General features: G+C 41.7%; 4 protein-coding genes across 9 annotated transcripts in view; 2 read left to right on the forward strand and 2 right to left on the reverse strand.

Annotated features, from left to right (window-relative positions):
- Positions 1 to 7,086, reverse strand: part of mtmr4 (myotubularin related protein 4) — a 39,306-nt gene extending 32,220 nt beyond the window's left edge. The window contains exons 1-2 of one of the 2 annotated variants that reach the window (XM_053441952.1): positions 6,769 to 7,086; positions 2,751 to 2,851 (exon numbers count right to left, since the gene is read on the reverse strand). In XM_053441952.1, the coding sequence (XP_053297927.1) occupies positions 2,751 to 2,753 (3 nt within the window). In that variant the 5' untranslated portion in view covers positions 2,754 to 2,851; positions 6,769 to 7,086. Of the gene's footprint in view, positions 1 to 2,750; positions 2,852 to 3,888; positions 4,032 to 6,768 lie in introns of those variants that run through there. The other variant, XM_053441953.1, reaches the window with a different exon arrangement.
- supt4h1 (SPT4 homolog, DSIF elongation factor subunit) overlaps positions 1 to 25,993 on the forward strand; it is a 115,992-nt gene that overhangs the window by 12,361 nt on the left and 77,638 nt on the right. The window contains exon 1 of one of the 2 annotated variants that reach the window (XM_053441960.1): positions 3,724 to 3,729. The exons of the other annotated variant lie outside the window; for it this stretch is intronic. The gene's annotated coding sequence lies outside the window, so the exon portion shown is untranslated. Of the gene's footprint in view, positions 1 to 3,723; positions 3,730 to 25,993 lie in introns of those variants that run through there. 2 annotated transcript variants of the gene reach the window in all.
- On the forward strand, positions 8,433 to 14,279 carry hpda (4-hydroxyphenylpyruvate dioxygenase a). The gene is made up of 14 exons (XM_053441958.1): positions 8,433 to 8,552; positions 8,970 to 8,996; positions 9,241 to 9,303; positions 9,995 to 10,099; positions 10,195 to 10,237; positions 10,342 to 10,424; positions 11,292 to 11,381; positions 11,475 to 11,581; positions 12,134 to 12,211; positions 12,411 to 12,573; positions 12,809 to 12,880; positions 12,977 to 13,099; positions 13,188 to 13,304; positions 13,991 to 14,279. The coding sequence occupies exons 1-14, from the start codon at positions 8,550 to 8,552 to the stop codon at positions 14,102 to 14,104; spliced, it is 1,188 nt and encodes a 395-aa protein (XP_053297933.1). The 5' UTR covers positions 8,433 to 8,549; the 3' UTR covers positions 14,105 to 14,279.
- The window catches only part of LOC128457309 (E3 ubiquitin-protein ligase RNF43), a 79,395-nt gene continuing 69,120 nt past the window's right edge, over positions 15,719 to 25,993 (reverse strand). Inside the window, exons 3-9 of one of the 4 annotated variants that reach the window (XM_053441957.1) lie at positions 22,901 to 22,975; positions 22,629 to 22,763; positions 22,080 to 22,181; positions 21,808 to 21,978; positions 21,080 to 21,182; positions 19,267 to 20,775; positions 15,719 to 18,580 (exon numbers count right to left, since the gene is read on the reverse strand). In XM_053441957.1, the coding sequence (XP_053297932.1) occupies positions 18,555 to 18,580; positions 19,267 to 20,775; positions 21,080 to 21,182; positions 21,808 to 21,978; positions 22,080 to 22,181; positions 22,629 to 22,763; positions 22,901 to 22,975 (2,121 nt within the window). In that variant the 3' untranslated portion in view covers positions 15,719 to 18,554. Of the gene's footprint in view, positions 20,776 to 21,058; positions 21,183 to 21,807; positions 21,979 to 22,079; positions 22,182 to 22,628; positions 22,764 to 22,900; positions 22,976 to 25,993 lie in introns of all 4 variants that reach the window. The other 3 variants (XM_053441955.1, XM_053441956.1, XM_053441954.1) reach the window with 3 other exon arrangements.

Below are 25,993 nucleotides of genomic sequence, written 5' to 3' on the forward strand. Positions count from 1 at the left end.
TCTGACAAGCCGAACTGAGAAAATTACCCTTAGATCGACAGCAGCTAAGGACAGGTAGAAGTATAATTAGCTGTGGCTACAGGGCGACTAAAAAGGACCAGCTAATGGAGCTGCACATCTTACCAAACAATAGACATGTTAAATGGACAGCAATATAGCAGTACTGAAAATGCATCAATCATAGACTAACTTCAAATATGGGGTTTACTGATCCCTAGTGATTGAATTAGTCTAGAGTGTGTTCTGAGTGTGGTCATGCTCTATAAGTTTCTTACCACACCCAAAATGCAACATGCTAAACATAAGGATGGGTAAGTCAAAAGATGCATTTTAGAGTCAATTTAAACGAAACTTCAACACAGGACTAGCCGAAGTCCACGTCCTCACTCTATGTGCATCAGTGGGCACATCATTTGTTTTTTAGTTCTGCCATTAATCAGGCCAATAGCTTGACCATGTGTCTCACAAAAAGTCAGAGCTGGGCTAGCAGCCATGGTGGCATTCTGTGGACCCAGCTCACAAGAACCTCGGAACACACGTCCTCTCGTTACACTTCCTATTTCTGTCCCATAAAAGGTCATTCGTTTCAAGAGGAATTTGTCGTTGCTTCCCGTCTATTAGAGCTTAAGTACATTTGCTCTGGGTTCAGAAAGAAAGAGCAAACAGAATTACAGAATATGCATTTAAAACCTAATTTGAGAAGCTTCACATGGCTACACAGATCATAATCTTTGACAAACGGAGCACTTTGGCCAAATATTTGTGAGACACTGATCAAGTTACTGTAATGGCTGACGACAATTGCTAGTAGAGTTGTGAAATGAAAATAACCCATCTCTCAAATGATATTTTCTATGCTTCAGTATAATTCCAGTATAACCTCTGGCCTTCAACAGCGGCAATGATTAGACAAACTATACACTTGGCTCACAAATAAATCGGAAAGTCAGCATTCCCACAGCCACACTCACATTCTAACAAAATACATGTGGCAACTTGAAGGTGCACAGATTTATTTAATGCATAAGTTACATTACACAAAAATTACATGTCATCATTGTTTTGCCTCAGTAGTGAACAGTCTTCGACTTCCACTAGAGGGCAGATATATAGCCATTAACTCCTGTCGGACACTCAAGTCAAGGTAGTCTTGCAAGGGTGTGTACTTAAAAAACATTTCCACAAAAGAGAGCTGTTCCAGAGACATGTGGCAGGAAGCTGCATCACACAGGTAACATCTGTTCCCTCTACAGAGCACCGTCCAGAATAAAACAATCTGTTACCCTGCTGCGAAAACTACTTATGAAATGTAGAGAGATTCTGACTGGGGATAGTCCATTTTCACCTAAACTGGGCTTAACTACAGGAATTTTGGCCAATTTAAGCAGGATTCAAGGTTCTGCCAAGGCTACCAAGGCTAATGTCAGCTAGCATGATAATGTTGACAGATAAGTGGCAGTTAAAATCTCACCTGAAGAATAGGTTACCAGCATTGAGCACATCTCTCTGACTTCTTTCTCATCCGGACTCTTTTAGCATTCTGTTTTTACATTAGAGGATGTTGTCGCCTCATGCCACTCTCCATTTTTCGTTACATCTTCTTCACAATGAGGCCACATGAGGGCCTTTGAAGAAATAAGCCTACTGAAATCCTGTTTGTGTGATGCGTTATTATTTTCCAATATTTAAGAATATAGGGGAGAATATTTCAGAATTTTCTCCTTACTTGGATTGGGGCGGTCCGGCCAACCCCCCAAGAAAATAATAATAAATAAATGAATAAAAAATATATAAGTGAATGAACTAAGGTTTGTGGGGTGAAAAACTCTTTTAGCCTTTACTATATCTGGGTGGCCCCTCTGGCAGAAGCCCTCTTGGCAGCACCACTGCAACCTGGTGCATTACGCAGCGCCGGTCAACAAGAGACTCTGCTCCTTTTCTAATCAATCATTGCACTAACCTTTATAAAAACCTGCTGAGTTGATAATTTTGTTCATAGATAAACGGGGCATCACTTCTTCTACAACAACAAAGTTAAAACACTGCGTTGTGTCATAATCTGCAGGACGAATTTCTCTCCTGACCCGTCACTGGTTTCCCCCCCCCAAATACATGGCCTAGCAGATTTGAACACGCTGGAGATACCATCTCTAAGAAGTGAACCCAGAGTTTCTGTAACGATAAACAAAGCATTGTTGGTCACTAATCAAATTTAACCTTGGCTAGCATAATCCAAAATATGTTTTTCACCTGCATTTATAAACTAAGAGCACAGACTGAAGTGGAAGCCGTGATTGAAGGTTTGTTTCTTGTTATGTCTGACAAAATAATGAGATATGTACACATCCAAGCCCAAAGAGTTCAGATGTTGAGCTTGTCTGTATAAGAGCAACTGGTCACATTTTCACATGACTTTAAATGTGAGTCCTGCAGTTTTTGTTTTTTTTATTTGATATGTGATAGATACATATATACTACTGTATGTAAAAGGAACATCTGCAGTGGTAAATGAGAATATTGTTTAAAATAATATGGAATCCTAAACTGCTCTGTAGGGAGTTGAAACACTGACAAAAGTTTGCTAACTGTTAAGCATATTGCAACACCAGGCACTTGGTTAAGGCCTGTAACATTATTGTGCCATTTCCTGTGTGCGAGTTAAGAAATCCCAATTCGCCATTTCAACTAGTTTAATATCAACCACAAATCTGCAATCTACAATCCCCACCCAAGTAGTGTGATTGGCTCACCATGCTGCCAGCCCGTGCTGTAGACAATTGGTCTGGGTGCTCCTCTTCAGATCCCGCCCTCTCCTCCCGTCTACTGGGCTCTGCTGTGCCAGCGATGGCTCCTGCCAAGATAAAGACACACTACCTTTAGACATTGGGTGTGTATAGTGCGGGGGTGTTTGAGGGAGTGTGCATGATTGTGAAAAATGGCAGGATTTCAAATCTGCTGGTTGTTAAGTACAGCATGCACAATGCATCCTGGCAATAAAATAATGTGTAATGTACTTTCCACTTTAATAGAACTGACCACAGTCCCAGCAGCTCTCAGAGGAATGTTGGGGTATACATAGTGATGGTTAGACTGGCTGGGACAAGAAGTACTCTCGACAAATCAGGTCAGGTCAATGTAAACACTCAACAGATGCAGCGCTGCAGACAGACGTGCATGCACAAGCAGGAAGTCTGTTGCCACATAGCAAACCTTGGAGTGGATCACCTGACATGACCCGATAGGAGAAACTCTGATTTAGGGGAAACACAAACCCTACATTCCTCATCAGCTTATCGGCAGCCAATAAGATACCAGCAGGAGACGCATGTACAACAGATGCAAACTCCACAACTCTTTTTACACACTCAGCACACCATGTCCTGATCCGCTTCAGGCAGGACCAAGAGTTTCTGAAATTCATTCCAACACTGAATAGAAGCTTTGTCACAGTGGCTGCTCACATTATAAAGCAACAAGTCTAAATACTCAAAATAAAAGACGGTGAAACCCGGAGCAGCCTGAAACCAAACACCTAATGAAATAACTAACTACGGTATGAAAAAGCAACACAAATAATGCACTGCCTTCTCTTCCTGTGTCCTCGCAAGCTCTGTCAGGAGGGAGTGGCGTTTACTACAAAGACTGTGACAAATACACACAGGCAGCAAGACTAAACAGAGATATAATGTTCACTCCCTTGGGGTTGTACTGAGTATACTGCAAAACATTGCTTCCAAGGACATGGATTGAAAATCTCAATGTGCAGTGCTTTCATCTCACTTTCCCCACTGTTTATTTCAGACACACCCCCTTTTGCACACAGTCTCACAAAAAGAAAAGGAAAACTATAACTCTCAAAATAATATTTTCCACGTAACCTTCTCTTACCTGTGCAAAGTGGTGAATCAAACTTTGTGTTGAAACTTCTCTCTGCCTTTTAAGCTTGAACAAATGCTCAATGCCTTGCGGTAGTGGTAGTCTCATCTACCAAACACATACTGGTTGTAATCCACTGCATGACATACCTCCCTCCCTCCCTCCCTCCCTCCCTGGCTCCGTCTCTATTGCTTACTCTGTTTCCCTCCCACTCTGTAAGTGCCAGGCTTCTCAAAGTGAAAGGGGCCATACTACAGGGCACGGACATTTCACCCACCTACAATAAACTAATGACTCATTTTATCAAAAGGGGATGGTGCGATTTCTTAACAGTCATAAATAAATAAATCTCCCCGTCCAAGAAACCAGCAATGATTGTTTACAAAAAAGGTTAAATGTTACACTCAAAGCAATGAGACAAAGTATAGTGAAAAGGTAACAATCGGATTTGAATAACCTTTAATTACCAAGTTACACATTTAGCGAAGAAACAATCTAGTTTAAAGTAAGGAGACCAAACATTTAAAAGAACAGCGTGTGTGTGTGTAGGATTTTGGGGGGGATCTACTGGAAAAAAGACTTTCACCCCTGTCCGTGTGTTTGTAGGTTGGTTTGCAGGACTACACAAATCAACAGAACCGATATTCATGACATTTTGTGGAGGGCTGGGACATGACCCAAGGAAGAACCCATTACATTTTGATGGACAGAGAAATGAGAAGGGGGATCCATTAATTTTATTTCCTTAACATTGAGAGATAGGTCATTTTTTTAAATTTTCATTGATTTCTCAAATAATGATTCATGAATCACAAGAAAAATATCTGGTAAGTTTAGAGGACTCATATTACTCATATTATGACTGTTTCCAATTCCAAATGAAAATCTGGATCTGGTGAATTTAAATGTGGTTTCAAGAGAGGACTGTTTGGCCTTGGCAGTGAGTGCCAATCTAGTTTATCATGTTTTCTTTTTTGTATAAACATCATTGTGTTTTCATTGCCTTAAAATTAACCTTCGAAATCGACATAGTAGCAGGGCCTCCTCCAAGGAGTCAGATGTTCACACGCTTTGTTTGCAGTATGGTGCTGGGGAGGTAATGTGCAGGGGGTTTATCAGAGGTTGTTTGCTGAGAATAGCTGCCTGCTGTTCCTGGAGACTGGGGTAAAGAGAAATGTGATGCTGTACCATGCACTGTGTACCATACAGTACATTTGTGCTCTGACAAAGCAACAAACCAAAACAGGTCAAAATCCCTACAAACTCTTATTTTAGTACTTGTTCTATCCAATTAGTTCACGTTATTAAAAACCATTAATTTTTCAAAAGATGCAGAAATAGCTCTTTCCGTAAAAATATTTTTTTGGCAGCAGTTACAAAATAGTAGGAACCCTTTTGTTTAAAAGAATAATCCAAGATTTTGTCCCCTTCATTTACTCTGTCTGTAAATTTTTTGCAATCATTCTGCTTTAGTTTGCAATCATTCTGCTTTAAAAAGATTCTGAAGAAATATTACATATGGAGCTTATAGGAAATTCTTGAGAAGATTAATGACACACCAGAGTCTGCAGCTTGTGTGAGGTCAAATTTACCGTATGATTTTTATAATTAAATGTCTTGGCAAGAATTGGCGTATTAATAAAAAGGCATCTACCACACCCACCTCTGTATTATGCAATACACATGCTCATGCATGTCAAATCCTGTGTGCACATAGGCACTGCTGTGTTCTGTACATGATACTGGTTCATCAAATGGTAAATTAGTCTCAATTTAATGGCATTATTAACTTATTAAAAACTAGTGTGTAATAACTCCCCACAGAGTTTCCTTCTTAATGAAGACTTCACAATATGCAACATTTATTTCACTCAATACCAGTCATATGCCTCCATGAAACATAGCTACAGTGTATGCTAGTAGTTATTCAAGAGAGGTACTGTAATATTAGACCGCATTAGTTTGAAATGTTTCATAATCTTTTTCTCTCTTCATTTAGTTTTTTCACGTGTTCAGCTGCTTTCCATATGCACTAATTACTGATGTCAACTTTGAACTTGTACTTTAGTTACTTGCGGTGATTTAAAATACAATAAATAAATCAATAACTTTGTTGAATAAGCAAAATAAAACAAAGGGGGAAAAAACTGGTAGCATCAAAAATGTATGATGGGCTTCACGGTGCAAATGCTTAAACAAGAAAACAGCCATTTACATCTAAAGTGAAAAATTAAATGTCTTATTCCATATCTTTGTGGCCATTCATGTTGATAAACCATGACCATTATGTGGATCAACATAGTTGTTAGATAATAAGCAGAAATACTCAAAACAGCTGTAAATGAAGCATCAACAGAGACAGTAGCTGTGGTGAGGACTTTTGCAAAACCAGTTCCTTTTTCTCACTCCACGGTGATTTCCACTGATCTAAAAACAAACAATTTGAAATGTTCCATCCTCCCACTGCACTTCTCGCTCCTCTGGGCAGAGAATAACAGGTGACAACACAACAGGTGTTAACGACCTAACACACTCAAAGTTTAAAGTCGTGCTGAAATGGGGAAAGTGAAAGTGGACGACAGCCTCACCACACACATGTCCCATGTAGAGTGGCTGCTCGTCGACAAACCGAAAGTGTGTGTGGGAGTGTGTGTGTGTGTGTGTGTGTGAGAGAGAGACAGGGCACTGTTTGCAAACGTTAGCATCCTGCTAGCTACCGGTTAGCACCACTATTAGAAGCTAGGGTGTAAATTCCGCCCATTTTCCAACAGGAAACGGCAAAACGACTCAATGCTCAGATGTCCAACACGTGTCTGACAACCCGAGAACATGTCAACCGCGATATATTACACACAAGTTCGCTTATTTTAAAAATTAAACCGAGTTACTCACTCAGAAAGAATCAGCTGATACAACGGTGACTCAGTAGACTACGACACTTCCGCATTCTTGCGTGATGACTATAGCGCAACCCAATCGTCGGGAAGGAAACTCAACCGTCTGGTCCAATGGCGTTAGAGAATGTGCACCAGCCAATGAGCGTCAACAGCAGTCGAGAGAGCGGCTTGCACACACCTACAGCACAGCCAATCAGGTGCCAGAAAGCTCCTGAAGCGGACCAATGGAAAATCACAGCGCGGCACAAACTGGGTGCACACGTACACTGAGCGGAGAGTGCGCACGAAGAGTTGTTTCAGGTCAGCAGGGAGTTCAAATACTGTGAACAATTAAAAAGTTAGTTTCACTTTCCACACAAGACTAAATGGAGAAGCGTAAAAAGAGAAGTGAAAATGACATTTAAAGGTCCTGACAGAAGGACAACACATTTGAATGCCTGATCAAAACAGCTTAACCTGCTCAGAGCACTGATCTGAATCTGAAGCCATTAATAACTGTTCAATCCAACATGAGAAAATTATATCACAACATCTTTTTTTATATATAATTGATTAGCTGTTGAACAAGCAAATAAATAAACATTGAAAGATGAGTCAGTTATTACCTCGATCAATGATCTGATCACTTCATGTTTTGAATTTCCATGACTAAACAGTATTCGTACAAACTTCAACAACACCCGTCTGCAGGATTCTCCCTCACACAGACAGAGGACTGAATGTGTACATTATGCAGCGGACGTGCCTGGGCAGTTTACAGTATACTGTCACTGGGGCCAGACACTATTTCTGTTCAGCAACCTTGTCTATCACAGGCTTGGCCTGACCTCACATGCTCCCCTGCACCAGTCAAAAGCCACACAGCGGCTCACCTCTTTGCTGCTTATGTTTGCACAGCAAGGAAAATATTTGACTCTCCTAATGTAAATGTTATTATTACCTGAAATCACATGCAGATTCAGCGATGTTCAGAATTATGCTGCAGTTAATCTGAGTGTTAGATCGTGATTCACTTGTCATCACAGCCCTCAGTGTGTAAATGATTCGTGATTAAAGCATCTTAGTAACATTTATTCATGATTAATAATAAAAACATGCAATTCACAGGAGTAGTACAAACTGTTCATTTCCAGCTGGAAAAGTTGTGCCTCTTGTGCACAGTGACCTCACAGTGCATGGCTGCTGATCTACTTCTATTTATGGTGGTTATATTAGACAGGGTTGCTCCCTCTGGTGGTGGATGTCAGAAACCAGAGAGGGAGAGGGTATGTCCTGATAGAACAACATGAGTATTTGTCATTTTGTATCCTCAACACTTTTACCTCTGAAGTTTTAGCTCAGTGCGGAACTCTCAGTTCAGAGCACGTGCCATTTTTCTCCATATTTCAATAAGCTTCTTTTACCTAACATAAATTGCATGTTCACTTATGAACAAGAGGTATATGAAGTATCTCAGACAAGACTTCCCAAACTATCATGATTGTAGTGTCTGTATTTCAATGTTTTCCCTAAGCTGTGGAGTCACTGTTAATATGAGACTGGAGGCCTACATCAGACACTGGAGCCTAGAGAGAGAACCCTACACAGGGGCCACTGCTGTGGCTCTTTGTAGCTCGAGTGCAGCGGGGAGCGAGGAGGTTGAAAGGTGGGTGTAGATCCCACAGGACCAATCACAGCAGGACGTCAGGTCAGTATTTATCTGCACAGCCTCACGCCAGACACTGATTTTGATATCTCTTTTTCTTTTCTGGACTGTGGCCCATCTGTAATCACATCATGGTAAGAGACTTCAGCATTATCACATTCAGTTATAATAATAATGCTAAATATGTTTTGAACTATATTTGTATAGCACTTTTTATACAATATGTGCAGCTCAAAGTTCTTATCATACAACATAGATACAAATAAAAACATGTTTAAATGTAATTCAGAGAACAGCTTAAAGTAATATAAGAATATGTTATAAAAAAACTAAAAGAAATCAAATTGAACAATAGAAGTCCTAGGAGTTATGATTAGCAGGTGCCTTATGATGTAAGACATAGAATTTTATAGTAATTTAGGACATATTTGGATTTTCACTAGATAATAACCAATAAACTCACATTAAAGTATTAGATCTGTCTGCTGCAGGTTAGTCTGAGCACCTGCTGATGAAATCATGATGACTTACATTCTTTTCTTTCTTTTCAGACCAGCTACACAGATAAAGGGGAGAAGGTAAAATAAAAACTGCTTCTGAAGGAGTCTGGTGTGTGGTAGTAGTTTAATGTGTAAACTTGACTGTTCTGTCAAGTTACTTGTTAAACGCACTGTATAAATCATATTGTTTTGCAGAAGAAAGGCATGAAACATTTACAAAGAATAAATAAGTCATTTAAAACTTAAAGCTGACATTAAATTTCAGAAAAGAATCCTCTAAAACACATAAACTGATTTATTTTGTTGTTCTTTTGCCTTTTAGCATGAAAGGGGAAAGTTTGTCAGGTTTCATCACCTCACCTTCTGGGTCGGCAATGCTAAACAGGTCAGTATGCAAACACTGACATCAGCTAAACAGCTGAAGATTCACTTTGTTTGTCAGCTGTGACATTGTCATGATCTCAGTGCAATCAAAGCTAAATCTATTAGGCAATTTATACATTTTTGGATTTGGACACAATTTTTAGAATCAAAATTAGGTTTAGAAATGTAATTCAATAGTTATAGGGATTTTAATATTTACAGAGCATCTACAGGTTTTGGTTTGTTAATTATATGATAATTATAAATGTATTTCCCATAGAAAGGTTTTGTATCTTTAGCCTTTGAAACTTTTTTTCCCTTGCTCTGTTTCTGCTCTTGTTTCTCAATAAGTCACAGTCTGAATTTTACAGCTCAAACAATTAATCAAAATTAAACTACAAGAAAGAAACAATTCTTTGAATAACTTTTCAAACAAGATTTCCAAACTAATAATATGTATTTGTCCTACATGGAAGAGAACAATGACGTGGATGCAGTGATGTCAGATTTATACATTTTAACATAATATGGATGATATGTAAATTTACAAAATAAGAAAAGTCAGCTAATCCCATTGGTTTCTCAGACTGGTAGTGTATTTGATCATTCTTGGGCTGGTTGATTGAAACTGGATACATGTGACTGTGTGTCTCACTTTGTAAAATTCAAAGAGAAATGTTCTGCACAGTAAAGACAGTCTGATCACTTTGCAGGCGGCGTCGTTCTACTGTGATAAAATGGGCTTCGAACCTTTCGCCTACAAGGGCCTGGAGACTGGCAGCAGAGAGGAGGTGTCTCATGCTATCCGACAGGATAAGGTATATGCAGTATAACATGCTAATGGGATACTACACACTCACAAGTGATTTTACAGTTTATCTAAAACAGGACCATCTTCCCTCTCTCCTCACAGATAATATTTGTGTTTGCATCTGCACTAAATCCTGGAAATGAAGGCAAGTTTTCACATAAGAAGACTTGAGACTATATGAACATAACATAATAATATATATAAGCATATACATGTCTTAGTTTCTGAATGTCTTTTATCTTTTCTCAGAGATGGGAGAACACTTCATTAAACACGGAGACGCAGTCAAAGACATCGCTTTCCAAGTCGAGGACTGTGACTTCTTAATCAAGGTGCACTGATACAGAGGGCCCATGTTGGGCGGTGATGTGCTGGTGGATGTTGTACAGGAGGAAGTAGAATTAGAAGGAGATTTCATTGCAAGAAGCAGTTATTTATTTCATAGTTTCATTTGTTTCACAGTTCTGGCCAGTGTGTTTTCTGGAACATTGTATACTACATAGTTCTAGCTGTAGGAGTAGCAATACCACAGGGTAGAAGTACTCCCTGGAAGTGGAAGTTTTACTTACGTAAAATTACAAAAATGTATTACACTCAATGAAACCTCTTTTGAAATTTTGCATTGCCTGATCAGAATCTATATATCTAATATTATTAGATTACAATTACTTATCTTATCTTATTTGAGCTAATCTTATAATACGTATATTTTTATAATCTATAAAATAAAGGTAGTTGAGTAAATATACAATATGTAGAAGTATTAGTATTAGTCATAGAAGTAATAAGTAATAATAAAGTAATAGGTGTATGTAGTGGACTCGAGTCTCACTACATATAAACTATTTTTTTAACATCTAAATCCCTGAAACAGAGGTAAACATGTTGATGTGGTAACAGTCTCCACTAAAGGGCAGCCTTGATGTCAACTGGTTGATTTGATGTCATCAGTTCAGTCGAGGTCAGATTGCAGGTTTGGATAAACTCTCTGTGTTGACTCTCGGTTTCACAAAGAAAAACAATTACTACTGATTTCATGCAAAGATCTACAACAGCAGCCGATCACAACCTGCACTAAACAGGGAGATATTCTGTCCCCAGCCACTGGAGGGCTTCCCGGAGCTGCGTCCACACAGAAACACAGAGTGTCAGTATGCTTCTGCTTATCTGATCTGATCCCAACACCCCTGTGCTTACAGACAGCTAAAGAGCGAGGGGCCGTGGTCGTCAGGGAGCCCTGGGTGGAGCAGGACAGCCATGGGAGGGTCAAGTACGCTGTGGTTCAGACGGTACGTAAAGACTGACGCACATGAGAGAGTGTCATGTAAATACACACGTGAAACTGGAAATGATTAATTATTGTGTCAATATTTGGTCCTCAGTATGGAGACACAACACACACCCTGATTGAATACCTCGGACCCTACAAAGGCCTTTTCTTGCCCGGCTACAGAGAGCCTCTGTTCAGGGATCCTCTGTTAGCCACACTGTGAGTCAATGACATTTTACTAACACAAAAAATGTAATCATATCAATCATTGTAAAGCTCTACTCCGAGTATATGTAGCAATACTACAATGTCAAATACTCAAATTACTACTTAATACATTAAAATATTATATTAGGTTAATATTAATAATTTAGTATTACTATTAGGCTAACTTTACCCAGCACCCATGGCTATAAAAGTAAGCAATCAATCAATCAAAGCCAAGGAAAGAATGTATGTTTCCATGTATGTGTTATTTTGTTTACTAATAATATGTTTTGTTTTCACTTGGTGTTATTTATTCTTTTGATTTTGTTATTTTTCAAGTAGTAGAGTGAATGTACTTAGTTACTTATCACCACAAGTGTACTGGTCTAATTTGGCCTTACCTGCTGGAAAGTATAACGCTCGGTTGTTATAAATTGAATAGTGACTCAATAATGAATGAATAGTGACTTTTCTTTTGTTTCCAGAGTGTTTTTCGACTTCACCCTCAAACTAAAACTGGTCATTTAAAAAAATCATCTGTTCAGTGTTTTTCTATCTTCACAGTCCACCAGGAGGTTTGAACTTCATTGATCACGTTGTGGGAAACCAGCCCGACGACCAGATGGTGCCAATTTCGGACTGGTAAGACTCCTGTTTGAGCGCACGTACACACTCGACAGTCAGTGGGGGACACGCAGGGGCAAGAGGAAAAGCAAACACTCCACCTCTGTCTCAGGGTCAAACTTGACATCACTGGTCAGCGACCGGAGAGGACACATTCATTTCCACATAAATCCCAGTTAGCTTATCATCAAATCCTCTGCTACTCTCCAAACTCCAGGTATCAGAAATGTCTGATGTTCCACCGGTTCTGGTCAATAGATGACAAGCAGATACACACACACTATAGTTCACTGAGGTCCATAGTGGTGTCCAACTATGAGGAAACCATCAAGATGCCCATCAATGAGCCGGCCATGGGGAAGAAGAAGTCACAGATTCAGGTTTGACGTCAGCTCATTTCATCAATACAGCTCATTAAACATTTATCGCAGCAGTTACTTCAGTTAACTGGTCCTCGGGGGTCCACATGTCGGGCCCCAGCACAATAAGTTCTCATATCTGCATCCATGGGTCCAGCTTATTGTGGTTTGTGACATTAGAAATCGTGACACATCGTGGTTTACAGCTCTGCTTCAGTGGCATTGTCGTTAATGTCCCTCTTGTCCCTCTGCACAGGAATATGTGGACTATAACGGTGGGGCAGGTGTTCAGCACATCGCCCTCAACACGTCAAACATCATCCAAGCTGTGAGTTTCCCCCCCAACGTTTAATCATCACATCCTCCCCTACATCTACAAGCAGAGGCAAGTTTAACGTTTTTTTTTTTTTCTGTCTCAAAACAGATCGTGAACCTGCGAGCCCGAGGGATGGAGTTCCTCTCAGCGCCCGACAAGTACTACGACATCCTGCGGGCGAATCTCAGAAGCGCCAAGATCAAGGTGAAGGAGGACTTGGACCGTTTACAGGTGAGTAAGTGTCAAGTTGCAAATGATTCACGGGGCCTTTTTTCCCCCACTCATGTTCATAACTATTAAAAATCTGTTTCTTTTCAAGGAATTGAAAATCTTAGTTGACTTCGACGACAAGGGCTATCTCCTCCAAATCTTCACCAAGCCTGTGCAGGACAGACCGACCCTTTTCCTGGAGGTCATTCAGAGGAACAACCACTTTGTAAGTGACCCGTTATGCAATCCACAGGTAAACCAGAGAAGCTGGGGAAAAGCTTTTTAGCATTTCATCGCCTCACTGGTGGGACTCTCAGGCCGGTGGTCTGGTTAAAGAAGCCAGAGGGGCCTGAACACCTGTTTAAAGCTCCCACCCAGTGTGAACAGAGTAACAGCAGCCCACTTGTAAAAGCTCAGTAAATCTATCACAGGCACAGATTAAAAGGCTCACATGCTTCTCAGCGAGGGGGATCTTTGGATTTTGTTGCACCCTGTGGCACTCAATTTTTAACACCCGGCACCCATTCTCGCTTGTCAGAACAGGCAGGTCTTGTCACTCTCCAGCGTTTCAGCAAGCCTCCAGATGTGGAGACAATGCATGAAAGTAAGAAACCGAATCCGAACCACCGCAAAGAATCTCTCAGAGCAACCACCAGCACTTGATCTTTTTGATTTGCTATGAAAATATTTACATGATTAATTTTGCGAGCTGCCGGCGAGCGCAGCTCCCCTTCGGAGGGGGGCCCATGTGGACGTTTGAACCCTGTGAGAATATCTATCCGCTGTTCGTGATCCAACATCAAAGTGGTGAACTGCGTCTGGGAGAAGATTCCCCAGAGCAATAAGGAATGACACAGAAGACGGCAGATCTCTGGGTAATTAGCCATCTGTGTGTGTCTGTTCTCTCTCCAGGGCTTTGGGGCAGGGAACTTCAAGTCTCTCTTTGAGGCCATTGAGAAGGACCAGGATGCCCGGGGCAACCTCACTGTGCTGACACCCCAGGGCCAGGCCAAGGCCTTGTACTGATGCTCATCCTGCGGCCGCCGCCAGACCGCACTGAGAGCGTCAGACATGGATGTACATTTCATCAACGCCAGCAGTATATCAAACACAGTCTTCATGTGACAAGCACCATCAGATAGGCTCAAAGCTGTCTTAAGAGTTCATGCTGTATGGCTAAATAAAGAAACTCATGCTTGTGGCTTGTTGTCTGCTTGGGAAAAAAAGGCTCCATATGTTAAAGGAAATAAACTTTTTATAATATCCACAGAGTGATTGAGAACATGACCCCACTGTCCCTTTTAAAACTTTTTGTTTTAGAGAAGCTGTTGAGGTTGTATTACATGTGGATAGAACCAGGCCCTGTTTTTCCTGCGAGCAGTAACTTCATTTTTAGCATAGAGACATTAAGATTAAGATTAAGATTAAGATTCATTTATTTATCCCAAACACATGCACAGACATGCACAGGCACACTCATGCAGGTAGGGAAATTTAACCTCTGCTTTTAACCCATCTGGTGCAGGACACACAGAGCAGTGAGCAACCATGTACGGTGCCCGGGGAGCAGATGTTGGGGGAGTAAGGTGCCTTGCTCAGGGGCACTAGACAGGGTAGGGAGAATCCTCTTGGATTTTTGGAAAGATCCATCCAGTTTCGTCTTTTTGTTTTTTCTCCGTGGAGTCGAACCAGAGACGAACCAGAGACCTTTTCTGCCCATAGTCCAAGTTTCTGCCACTGGTATCAGTCTTCCCATTTAACACTCAAAGCAGGCGAGTCAACATATTTCTCTTAATGTCAGTGTGAAGTTCAGTGTGTGGAATTTAGTGATATCTATTGGAGAAGTTTCATGTTGCAGCTGAATACACCTCACCACCCCCCCTCCCCCCCTTCCAAACATGAAAGAAAGCATGTTGTCATAAAAACTCAAAAGGTGTTTAGTTTGTCCAGTTTGGGCTACTGTAAAAAACATGGCCGCCACTGTACCAAGGACCCGCTCCTATATTTAATTACAAAGGCCCATTCGTGGGTAAAGAAAACTATTGGTACAATTTAGATGTTTACACACTAGTTAAAACATAACTATTACTATCGTAACTAAACATAACTACTCTCTTTCTGCCAATACATTCTTTCACCTAAATCTCACACAATGAACCTTAAAACATGATAAGGTTTTGAAAGCAAGGATCACTGTTGCATCTCTATCACTGAAACAAACGACTTTAAGTAATATTTCTTCTCAAAATTAAAATTCAGTCATCATCTACTCTGCTTCCTGTCAGTCAACTTACAAGTGAATTGTATCCAGCCCTGTATATAACACATTTGTCTATTTCACCGGTTGGCATTGGGCATCACAAATTTATCAAATTACTGTTTGATTGTTCCATATGAAAACTTATACAACAATATTAACGTTGTGAATTGTGACAATACCTGAATGGATAAATAAAATCAAAAAAAAAAATCTTCATAACAAATTTAGCAATTCCCTAGTTTCTATTTGTGGTCCATGTATAGATACAACTTTTCCATCTACAAATACAGGCAGAGTCTTATAACAGGTGAACAGTGTTTCTCAGTTGAGTGACATGATGACTGAGTGTCATCTGAACACATGCGTCAGTGCACCAGGTCTTATTTCAAAATAATTTATTTGCATATACTTGGAATGAAGACAGGTTGATACATCTGTGATGGCACTGGTCAGTTTCCACATAGGAACATTCAGTCTATACAGAAACCACTCTTTCAAACCTGGACAAAATGGATAAATATATTAGTAAATAAATATATTAGTGACATGTCACTATATTGAAATGTTCTATTATATATAAAATACAACACTATTTCATTTCTGTTTTTGTTGTTCTCGTTTTTGTACACAAAGTATCCAAAATATACTGACACATCCCTTAAAGGTTCTGGAGGGATTTGTTTTTACTCTATTAGAAAAGGCAGTTTCAGCTCATTATTTTTGCAAAACATAACAATACAAAGACATGAATGATGTACAGAGAAAGAATGAAATCACATCAGATATTCTGCAGCATCAGTAGATGCTATTATTACTATGCTGGAGGTTTTGGGATTGTTTTTAAATTAATACTAGTAGATTTGTGTTTATTTTATCCCTCCCTCCCAATATAAAATTTGCTATAACCAAAGTGCAGCTTGTGATTCAGTCATTTCCATCTCAGAGACTGTTTGGGCATAACAATGAAACTGGGATACTTTTGCTAGAGTACGCTGAGTTTATTCATTCAGAGTGAGGTATTATTTTTAAAGAAATGGATACGTTAAGTACTGTATGATTGTCCAAAAAGGATTTCCACTTCGATTTTAGCATGTCCCTCGTCTCAGTGAAAGTACATTTAATTCTGAGATTTCAGGATGGGAATGAAGCAGGAAAAAAGGCATATCACACACATACTGTGTTACAAGGCCACTGTGTTGAAGATTTTGCGTCTTTGGTTAGACAGGTAAGAGCTTAGCGTGTTGGGAGTTTCCCGATTCAGGATTACGAACAGTTTTCAAAGAATAAGGCACATGGAAGACTTTAGTAAGTGCTACTGGTTACATTGCAAAACCCATGCGTTCTTAGGGGGCTGTTTGTGCTGAGCTAAACTCTATCTGCAGTCTGGCTGCAAAGGAAAATCCTTTCACATTTTCACTAAGCCCTTCAGGGAAAGTCCACGATAAAGCTGAGATCCCAGTTACTCTGATCTCAGATTATTTAGTTGAGTACGTGCGTGCATTAAGACGTCTGTGGTGAAGCCAAATGTAAGAGAGCCATGTTTGATGGCATGATGATGGCTGACATTTATCTGCTTTATTTAAATGTACAGAGTCGTTTTCTTGGAGCAAGAGCAACGTTTTGTATTCTGTCAGTCTGCCAGAGGCTAAATGGGAACAGAGGGGCAACTTGGTAAAGATCTAAACATAGATTCTGTCATTTATGGCTTTCTAACATTTTAAAAACTATTATCAGAATGTAAAACAATCTTTACTCAACACTGCATTTGATTTCTGGTAATCTTCCTTTAAGCGCTAAAAGGGACTGGAATTGCATTTACCTCAACAAAGGACTTTTCAACGTTATGGATATCATTTCTGTGACTAACATGAATTCTTCCCATCTTTCCAGTGTTTGTTCCTGAGACATGTTCTCAGACTCGACTCATAAAAGTTTGAAATCATGGGATAAGCACAGCAAGCTCTCATTAGAATGTTGCTAAAGCGGACAGACTCAGCTGATGCCCAGGACTGTAAGGACCACTTGGCATGGCTTCACTCCATATAATATTATTATTATATAATCACTATGTGTTTTCTATGGTTGCAATGTAGAGCATTTTTCTAGAGCTTTACTTGCTGGAAGACAGCGGGGGGGGCATTGTGATGAATTGAGCAGCGGACATGATGTTGTCCTTCTGATGGGGTCTGTTCCCGGGGGAGTGGTGGGGGGGAGGGGGTAACAGCACAGAAGTCACACACGTGATGAAACCGACAGACATGATGCGAATGAAACAATAGCTTGTAAGGACGACAACATAATTCAGTCAAACAGGTTCATTTTGAAAGGTGAAAAAATTATTACAGGCTACAAAAAAGAAAAAAAAAATGTTAAAAACAGCTGCCATTATTGAAATAATGAAAACAAGGCCCATGCATGGTTCAGCAACCTCAGTGAATGCTCATTGTTTGAGGGGCTGAGCATCAACTATTCTCTCCATTTGGACAAGAGGATACCTTTTAGTTGGGTTTATGGGAGCTACATGGTTGTGAGAAAAAAAAAAAAAAAAGGAAAAGTCACTACAGCAGTACCTTATAAGACCCCCTGTGTGAGGCGTGTTTAGGAATCTGTGCTGAGGTAGGCTGGAGAGAAGAGCTTCTCTCAGCTGAGACTGGACTCAGCGAAGGAAGAAGAGGAAGAAGTGAAAGTTAAGTACCTCAAAGCTAAATCAAGTTGTAATACAGTGAGTGATGCAGAGGTGGAGTCTCACTTCATGAGGGCTCCACACCCAAAGCAAGGATCATTCGTTAGATGACACTAAGGAGCATGGAACTTCTGATGTCATGTCAGAAATTACTATTGTTCCTATAACTGATGAAAAGAAACACAGAAAAACAAAGAAAACAAACATTATTTCCCCTTTGTGGTGCATGAGCTGTTTCCCTAGTGACTGCTTCTCTCTACACATCTAAATCATTCACTGTATTCTGATATAAAACATCGTAAGCAAGATCCAATCCCAATAATTTCACTTTTAATGATAACCCAACTAAGTCAGCTAAAAGCACATTTCGGCGTGCGAGCGTTGAATCCTGGCGGGGAAGCATCGGGGCATCATCTGAAAGGAAAGGCATTGCGGCGGAATCATGTGGAAGACATGAGAGCGATTGGCCAATGAGAGGCTTGTCCATTCTGGCTCCTGTGTAGCAGCGTGAAAATGGGGATGCAACAAGTTTGTCAAACACCAGACTCCTCTTCTGATCCTGTGGACACAGACACAACTCAAGTCAGATTCAAAGTATGTCAATAAAAAACTAGTCCACAGGTTTTTGACCAGGTTAGAAAAACTTAAAAAGAAAGAAAAGTGAATTTACTGTTCTTATTATTATTACAGCTAATCTAATTTACGAAGACAACCCGGCCTGCATCTTGAAACAGCCCACTCAAGTTTGCTGCCAAGCTCAAGTAGCTCACAATTCTCCCTACCACACACACATTGCATTGTGCCAGTGCGCCCTCTGCTCACTGTTTTGAGTGTCATACTTGCTTACTGCTGCACCTCTCACCTGAAAACTATGCTGCTACTTTTGCTTCTGTTGACATAGCTTTTTAAAAGCCACCACCTCTACCCTACATCCACCCAAAGACTCTGAGGCTGCACAGTTATTGTTGTCACTCCTCACTCTGTGCTGTGTTAAGCCTTCTGTTTCATTGTTAGGAGCCTAGATACCAAATATCAAAGTTCTACATATCCTACAGCATTTAATAATCCTGTTGGCTAATTGAGATGGGTTTAGCTCAGGAAAAAGGATTTCATGATCTGACCACTTTTTGACGTAATTCATATTTCCCAAGATCTTCCAAGATGTGTTATCAAATTGTGAATTAAAAAAGAACTATCATTTGACACCTGGTCATGTTATTAAAGATAAATAAGTGAGACACCCACCCTGATTGTGGTGTAATGTTTGGCAGTATAAACAAATGTCTGTGTTGCAGTCAGCAGCAGGCCCGTGGTGGAGCCTGCAGGGTGGCCTGTCCATAGAAGTCCCAGGCCCCAGTAGCTGAGGCTCTGAGCGAGCCTGCTGCACCCGTTTTTGCCACACAACATGGGGCCCGGCACAGCAAGGCCACTCCTCCATCCCTCCGGAGTCCAGAATGAGGGGCACGGGGAGCAAAGCCGAGTGCAGCTCGGGGGGAGAGCAGCAGAAGCCTGGACCCTGGCCGTAGTGAATGTGGATGCTACGGTCATCCGGCAGATCCAGGCCCTGGTGGAAGCGAACAGAGGGGCCATCAAGCACACAGCCACCAACTCGCCCAAGAGGAGCAGGGGGGTGTCCATGTCCTTGGTGGCAGCAGTGGGGTTGGAGCTGTAAGGGGATCGGGGACATCAGGACAGGAGGTCCTGAGGGACTGCTGCGGTCATGGTCATGACGCTCTCCCTGTCCTGGGCTATGCCGATCTGTGGGTTCTGGCTTTGGGCACTGGCAGGGACTGTGCTTAGGAGGGCACACAAGTGAGTCTTTGTCAAGGACAAGAGCAGCAGGCGCTGCAGCAGCAGAGGCCCCCTGCTCCTCGTCCGAGCCTCTGCTCGGGCCCTGACCGTGCTCCCCCTCCTCATAGTGGTGGTGCCTGTGGCGGTGGTAGTGGATGTGGCTGAACACAGTCTGTGGCTGTTCTTCAGGGCAGCCTGCTTTGTTCACCACAGAATCCAGAGACCTGGGCCGGGCTTGCGCACCAGCTTCTAGGCTGTTTCTCCGAGGCCCCCGCCCAGGACCTGGCCCATAATATACAAATGGATCGTAGTCACTACTCAGAGAGCTACGGAAGGTGGACCAGCTGCCATAAACTCCTTGTAGGGACACGTCAGTACAGTTAAGAACTGAGTCGCTTGAGGAGCCATGGCAGGGCCCTGAGCTGGAGTCACTTGCTGGCCCGTCAGCCAAATATCCACTGCGTTCTGTGTGGTAGCTGCCACCTGAGCAGCTGCCCTCATCCTGCCGACTGTGGGCAGGCGCTCCACGGGTCTGAGGCGTTCCAGAGGATGTGTGATGCAGTCTTGAGCAGGATGCACTGCGCTGGGTCGGACAGGACGGACGATAGTTGTGGCAGGAGCGACGAGGCGTGTAGTGGTGAGTGGACGTCCTGCAGTTACCTCCAATCCTGTGGGGCCTTCCGGGACCCTCTACAGGAAGGCGGTACCCACAGCCAGAGCCAAGTGGCCTGCTGGTGAGGAAACGCAGAGTTTGCGTGTCCATGGGAGAAGAGCCACTGTAGTGGCCCAGAGAGGGATATGGTCCAGAGGGTCCTCGAGGATAGTGGGGCCTCATAGAGAAGGGGATAGCATGTTGAGGGAAAGGGTGGTTGTGTGGGTTGTTGTAAGTCTGAGGATGGAGGAAGCTTTGACTTTGCTCTGGACCCTGCTGGAGTCGGCTCCTCTGGGGCTGCCGCTCTGTCCCTGTGGATCAAAGCAGCAATTAGAATCGACACAATACTATACACCTACAACAATAACCTCTGCTTATAGAGCAACTATCAAGATTAAGTTCACAAATGATATGAATCTCAGTAAAATGTCTAAAGCAAACCTAAATTGTCACTAACAAAACTGTGAACTGAAAAAATGTTATTCTACATTTCAACATTAAGCACTTAAGCAAAAGATCTTCAATATTCTGCCTTTTCAGTCTTGTAGTCTACAGTTTGATGGGGCCTCTTATTAAAAAAACGAAAAACTTAACTGTAAATATGCTTGTCCTCACCCATGATGTTGTGCATGCAGAGGGGACAGGTGCGGTGCTGCACCAGCCAGGGGTCGACACAGTCTTTATGGAACTCATGAGCGCAGGAGATGATCCTCAGGTGCTGAGCGGAAAAGAAGACGGAAGTAAGATTTAAAAATATGTGACAAACACAAACTGACCATTTCAATAAGTAAGTAGAATGGCTCTCAGATGAGCGCATAACTCTGCCAAGGCGCAACAGTTCCCGTAAAATCCACATCAAATCTCTCATGTTCATAGACATAGTTCTAATGCTACTGAAAAACGGTTTATTCCCCATTGAATCCACATTATCTCAGTTACACAATGGTGGTAGTTATAGGCTGTAAAAAGCTCAACCTCTTATGATGCCACTTTTACACTGAATAGATCCAGATTCTTATTTGGATCGGGACCCTCAAATGAATCAGTTCCCCAAATATGCCTGATTATATTTTTATTAAGATCAATGTATCATTCACTAGGATATTGCCAAAAATGTCCTGTCTTTCAATGTTAATGATTAAATAATTTAAGTTATTCATGCCAACACTTTATCAGTTCTTTCGTTTCCCAATGAACCAAGTTTCGTGGAAATTCATTCAGCAGCTTTTGCGTAATCCTGTAGACAAACAAACAAATCAACAGACTAACAAATGGACAGGGGTGAGGACATAACCTCCCTGGTGGAGGTAATTAACCACAGACATGTTCCTCTCTCCTCTTACCTGCCCGTCCTGGAACTCCTCCAGACAGATAGCGCAGACGGGGCTCGAGTTGGAGCTGCTGGCTGAGCCCCAGGCCGCCCGGTGCCGCTGCGAGCCCGAGCAGCCCTGAGAGCTGTAGGTTTTGGTCTCCAGGCGATTGATGGCCCGCATGGTCTGCTGGTGGACGGAGTCCTGCACGCAAGAAGGGGAGACTTAGAAAAAACATTGAAAGACCTCCAACTGAGCTGCGTCTGTAAACTTTATACTTCTACTGATGCTATTGTTTCACTCACCCAGGTCCTGTTGGACTTGCACTTGTAACGGAAGGCAAAGATTAAGACGATGGTGAGAATAGCCAGGATGATGGTGAGCAGGATACCCATGTCATAATGGGGCTGACATTGGAAAAAAGATGGAAAAAGAGAAAATATGTATAAAAGCAAAGCCGACAGTTTTCCATAATTAGAATCTTAGTTTAGTTTTTAAGTTAGGAAAATCCTATATATTGTAAATATACTCAAAACCCTTTAATGTTCATGCTCCTGGACTCATGGATATAAAAAATCCAGTTCCGTCTCTGATCCTCTCCTCTCTGTGCTTGATGGGCCATTTGCATCCTCTCAGTCCACAATAAAGTCTGATGTATTTCACACCAAACCACCATTAAACACAGAGCCTCGAGTGGCCCCTCAGTTAACAGGACGTGAAATTTCCCCCCAGCTTCCTTTCTGTGCTGCTACTTCCCAGGGGGGTTTCTTCCTTATTCTTCTCCCAGCCATCTAAAGGGGAAAGTCACAGCTCATGAGAGCTCATGACAGAAGGGTGTGTGTGGCGGCGCTTACCCATCGAGACTGTTCCAACTTGATCTCAATGCGAACTTTGGCCTCCTCATTCTTGTTGACCAAACTCATCAGCTCCTCCGCATCCTCGGCCTCCACCAGCACGACTGGTCGCGGGAGGGCATCGGTTTCTCGCAGCTGTGTGTGTCGGCAGATGTGAAGCGAGTCGAGAAACAGTCAACAAAATGAGTGTTGGAGAAAATAGCCATCTTCTCAATGTTAATTAATCTAAAATGTTAATATTATTAAAGGTGAAGCTGTGCCTGCACACTCACCTCAGCAGCAGCATTGGCATCATCACTGACGTCAAAGATAACAGCCTGAGCTCCTTTTTCCAGCGCCATGCGAGCCTGAAGGAGACACCAGACAGGTTCATTAACTCCTGTGATCTTTGTATTGGACCAAAGTGACAGAAAACGTTGCTCCTTGAGGGGTCAGTTGACTATGCAGTGAACAGGTGATAACAAATTGTGTCAGTGTCTTAAAACTATCACTAGGTGGCAGTCATGCCATGAGCCTCTGGCCTTTCAACACAGACCAAAGTGCAGTTCCTCCTGTCGCTTTTCCACCTGACTCTGGAAGCCAGACACCCTGACTAGAGAGACAACACTAATCTGCTGCCTCTGTCTAATGCTGGAGAGAGCGGCTATATGAAACAGTGGAGAATTATTGAGTGAAAATGAGAAATGCTGAGTGACTGAAAAAGAATGAAGCAATTAAGTCTACCAGGCAAATAGGTGATATATTGTATTCGAATTAAGATCTGAAATGTTCATTAATTTAATTGTGTCGTCTTACAGTGTGTCAATTATAATTTAAAGCTCAAAACCTGCTAAGCTAGGAAACAGCAGGATAGGGGCACCAAAGCATAGCATGAGCCAACAGTTTCCTATTCCCACAGCCAGCTGATGTGGATCTACATGAATATTTAGAATTTGTTCTGATAAGTTCAATTCCTACTCTGCTTGTAGCTCAGGTTTTGTTCACCGCACCTCCCGAGGAAAAAGCTTTGATTCTTTAGCTTCTAAATGCTCCACTGTGTTTCATCATCACTTCATCAATATGAGCTACTAAATATATATATGTGGTGGTCACATACATTATCACTGTTTATTAAAACAAGTTAAGCAAATGTGACAGTAAATAAATAAAAAACTGTGTTATATAGTACAAGTAGATTAGAGTAGTCAGTGCTTTGGTGGTCAGCTAACATTAGCCAATATCAGCCTTTCTCAGAGGTTACACTTAAACATCCCATAGATTGAATTGTATTTAACAAGGATTTAAATTTATATTTTTCTACTAAAAGCTGCAAGTGCCATGGAAACAGTGCCCCTCCGACAAGTTGATCAGCGGGACAGCCTGTCAGTGAAACAGCAGCGATAAAAATAAACCCAAAAGGTAAAATTCAGCTCTATCAGATTCTTTATTTATTTATTTCATAAGACACATGGAAATGTTTTTATGACATTATGATCATTGTTATGTGTGTGCTGCTGGTTAATGGTTTCAGTTTTTTGAGTGTGTATAATAATACATATATAGATATTTTTAGTTCTAAGGGCTGCGGTCCCTACATACTTTATGTGTTGTGTGTGTGGGTGTGTGTGCTGCCACTGCTATTTTGTCTATTTTCGCCTGAATGTTGTTTTTGTTTTCAGCATGCTCTTACAAAAAGCCAAGAAAGGCCTTCGCCAGCATCACCAGAAGACGAAGAGAAAACAAACAGCAGCCATTTCATCAGTGTCTCATCATGAGCTCCCAAGCGTCTGGCATCTGCCATCGCTACAGAAGGAGCAGACACACATTTAAACACCTAATCACCCAGGTCAAACAGAACACTAAACCGTGACTCCTCGCCTAATTCTCCAGACACCAGGACAGGAAAGTGTGCAACCTCCCACACACAAAAGCAAATCAGGTAAAAGCACCACTCAGCATCCATTAATCAAGGTAATGGGAAAACACTCATTTATGGAGTGGTGGCACTGACCTAGGATCAGTTTTAACACTTCAGAATGTGAAAGTCGACACATGACAAGGAAGTGTACTCCTGATTTATTTATTCCCTCAAAGCAATGTGTACTCTGAATTGTCATGTGTATGTGCACACATAATGGATGATGGTGTGTTTTTGTGCAGTTGTGAGTATGTAACATTTTCCCTCTGAACCTCAGTTGGTATTCAAAGGCCACAGTATCAGTGGTCAGGGAGAGGTCAAATAAGAATTCATCATATCCTCTCTGATCCGGCTTCCAGCTCTCGAGCAGTAGCTTTTTTTCTGCCTTTCATCTGAACAGTAAATGTAGTCCGTGCGTGGGTCTAAATGGGGTGCGGTCACAGAGGAGAGGAAGGAAAAAAGAAGCTGGATCTTTGACATGTGGGATTTTGCTTTACCTGGGGTTCAAAAGTTCTCTGTGCAGCGCTTTGCCCCATATGTCCTGTAGTGGTGGTAATTAATGCAGACACACACAAATACACACGTTTGTACTTTTATCGTGAGGACACTCATTGGCATAATTCATTCCAAAGCCCCTTACTCTAATCTTAATCATCACAAGTAAATGCCTCAACTTACCCTGACCTGAACCTAATTCTAACCCTAACTCTGAAACCAAGTCTTAACCCTCAAACAGCCCTTTGAAGAAGTGAGGACTGGCCAAAATGTCCTCACTTTCCAAAAATGTCCTGTGGGTCAGTGCTTAAAATGGTTCTCAGATATACTAAGATATAAGTACAGTAGCACACGCACACACACAGAAGAGAGTTCTCAAATAACCCACTACAGTACAGTTTAATAACGGCCAGTTTGAGAATATATCATCCTATATGTCCCTACTGGCTGCTGCTGCGGTCTTATTATATCACAGTATTAGCAGTAGTGGCACCACAGTGTGGTTGCAGAGACATACGCCTCGACTGAGCCACAGACCTGAAAGAGGCCTGAGAGATCTCATTACATGATTAATAGGTGATATATTTAACTTTTAATGCTGCGATGAAAAGCGCAGGTTCGGACGCTAACAAGATTAAGTGTTTCAACATCTCCGCTTTTGTTCTAGATCGAACTGAAACAGACTATAGCATGACTAGACAATATTTGGCATTTCAGTAAAAACAACTGCGGCGTCGGAAATGATTGTGGTTTGCTGAGCTGAACAGTGCAGACGTCATCACTGGAAAACTAGCAAACAATGCACAGGCCACAATGGAGTGTTGCTACTTTTATCGCTGTTGGGCTTTTGAAGGAGGGGAGGACGTTCTGCTGAGAGTTCTGTGACACTGAGTGGGGATTATTTCAGTGAGGAGGAGGAGAAGCAGGGTCATATAGAGCTGCAGACACAAACATAAACACACCTGAGGGCACA

This window comes from Pleuronectes platessa, chromosome 15, assembly GCF_947347685.1.
Source record: "Pleuronectes platessa chromosome 15, fPlePla1.1, whole genome shotgun sequence".
NCBI lineage: Eukaryota > Metazoa > Chordata > Actinopteri > Pleuronectiformes > Pleuronectidae > Pleuronectes > Pleuronectes platessa.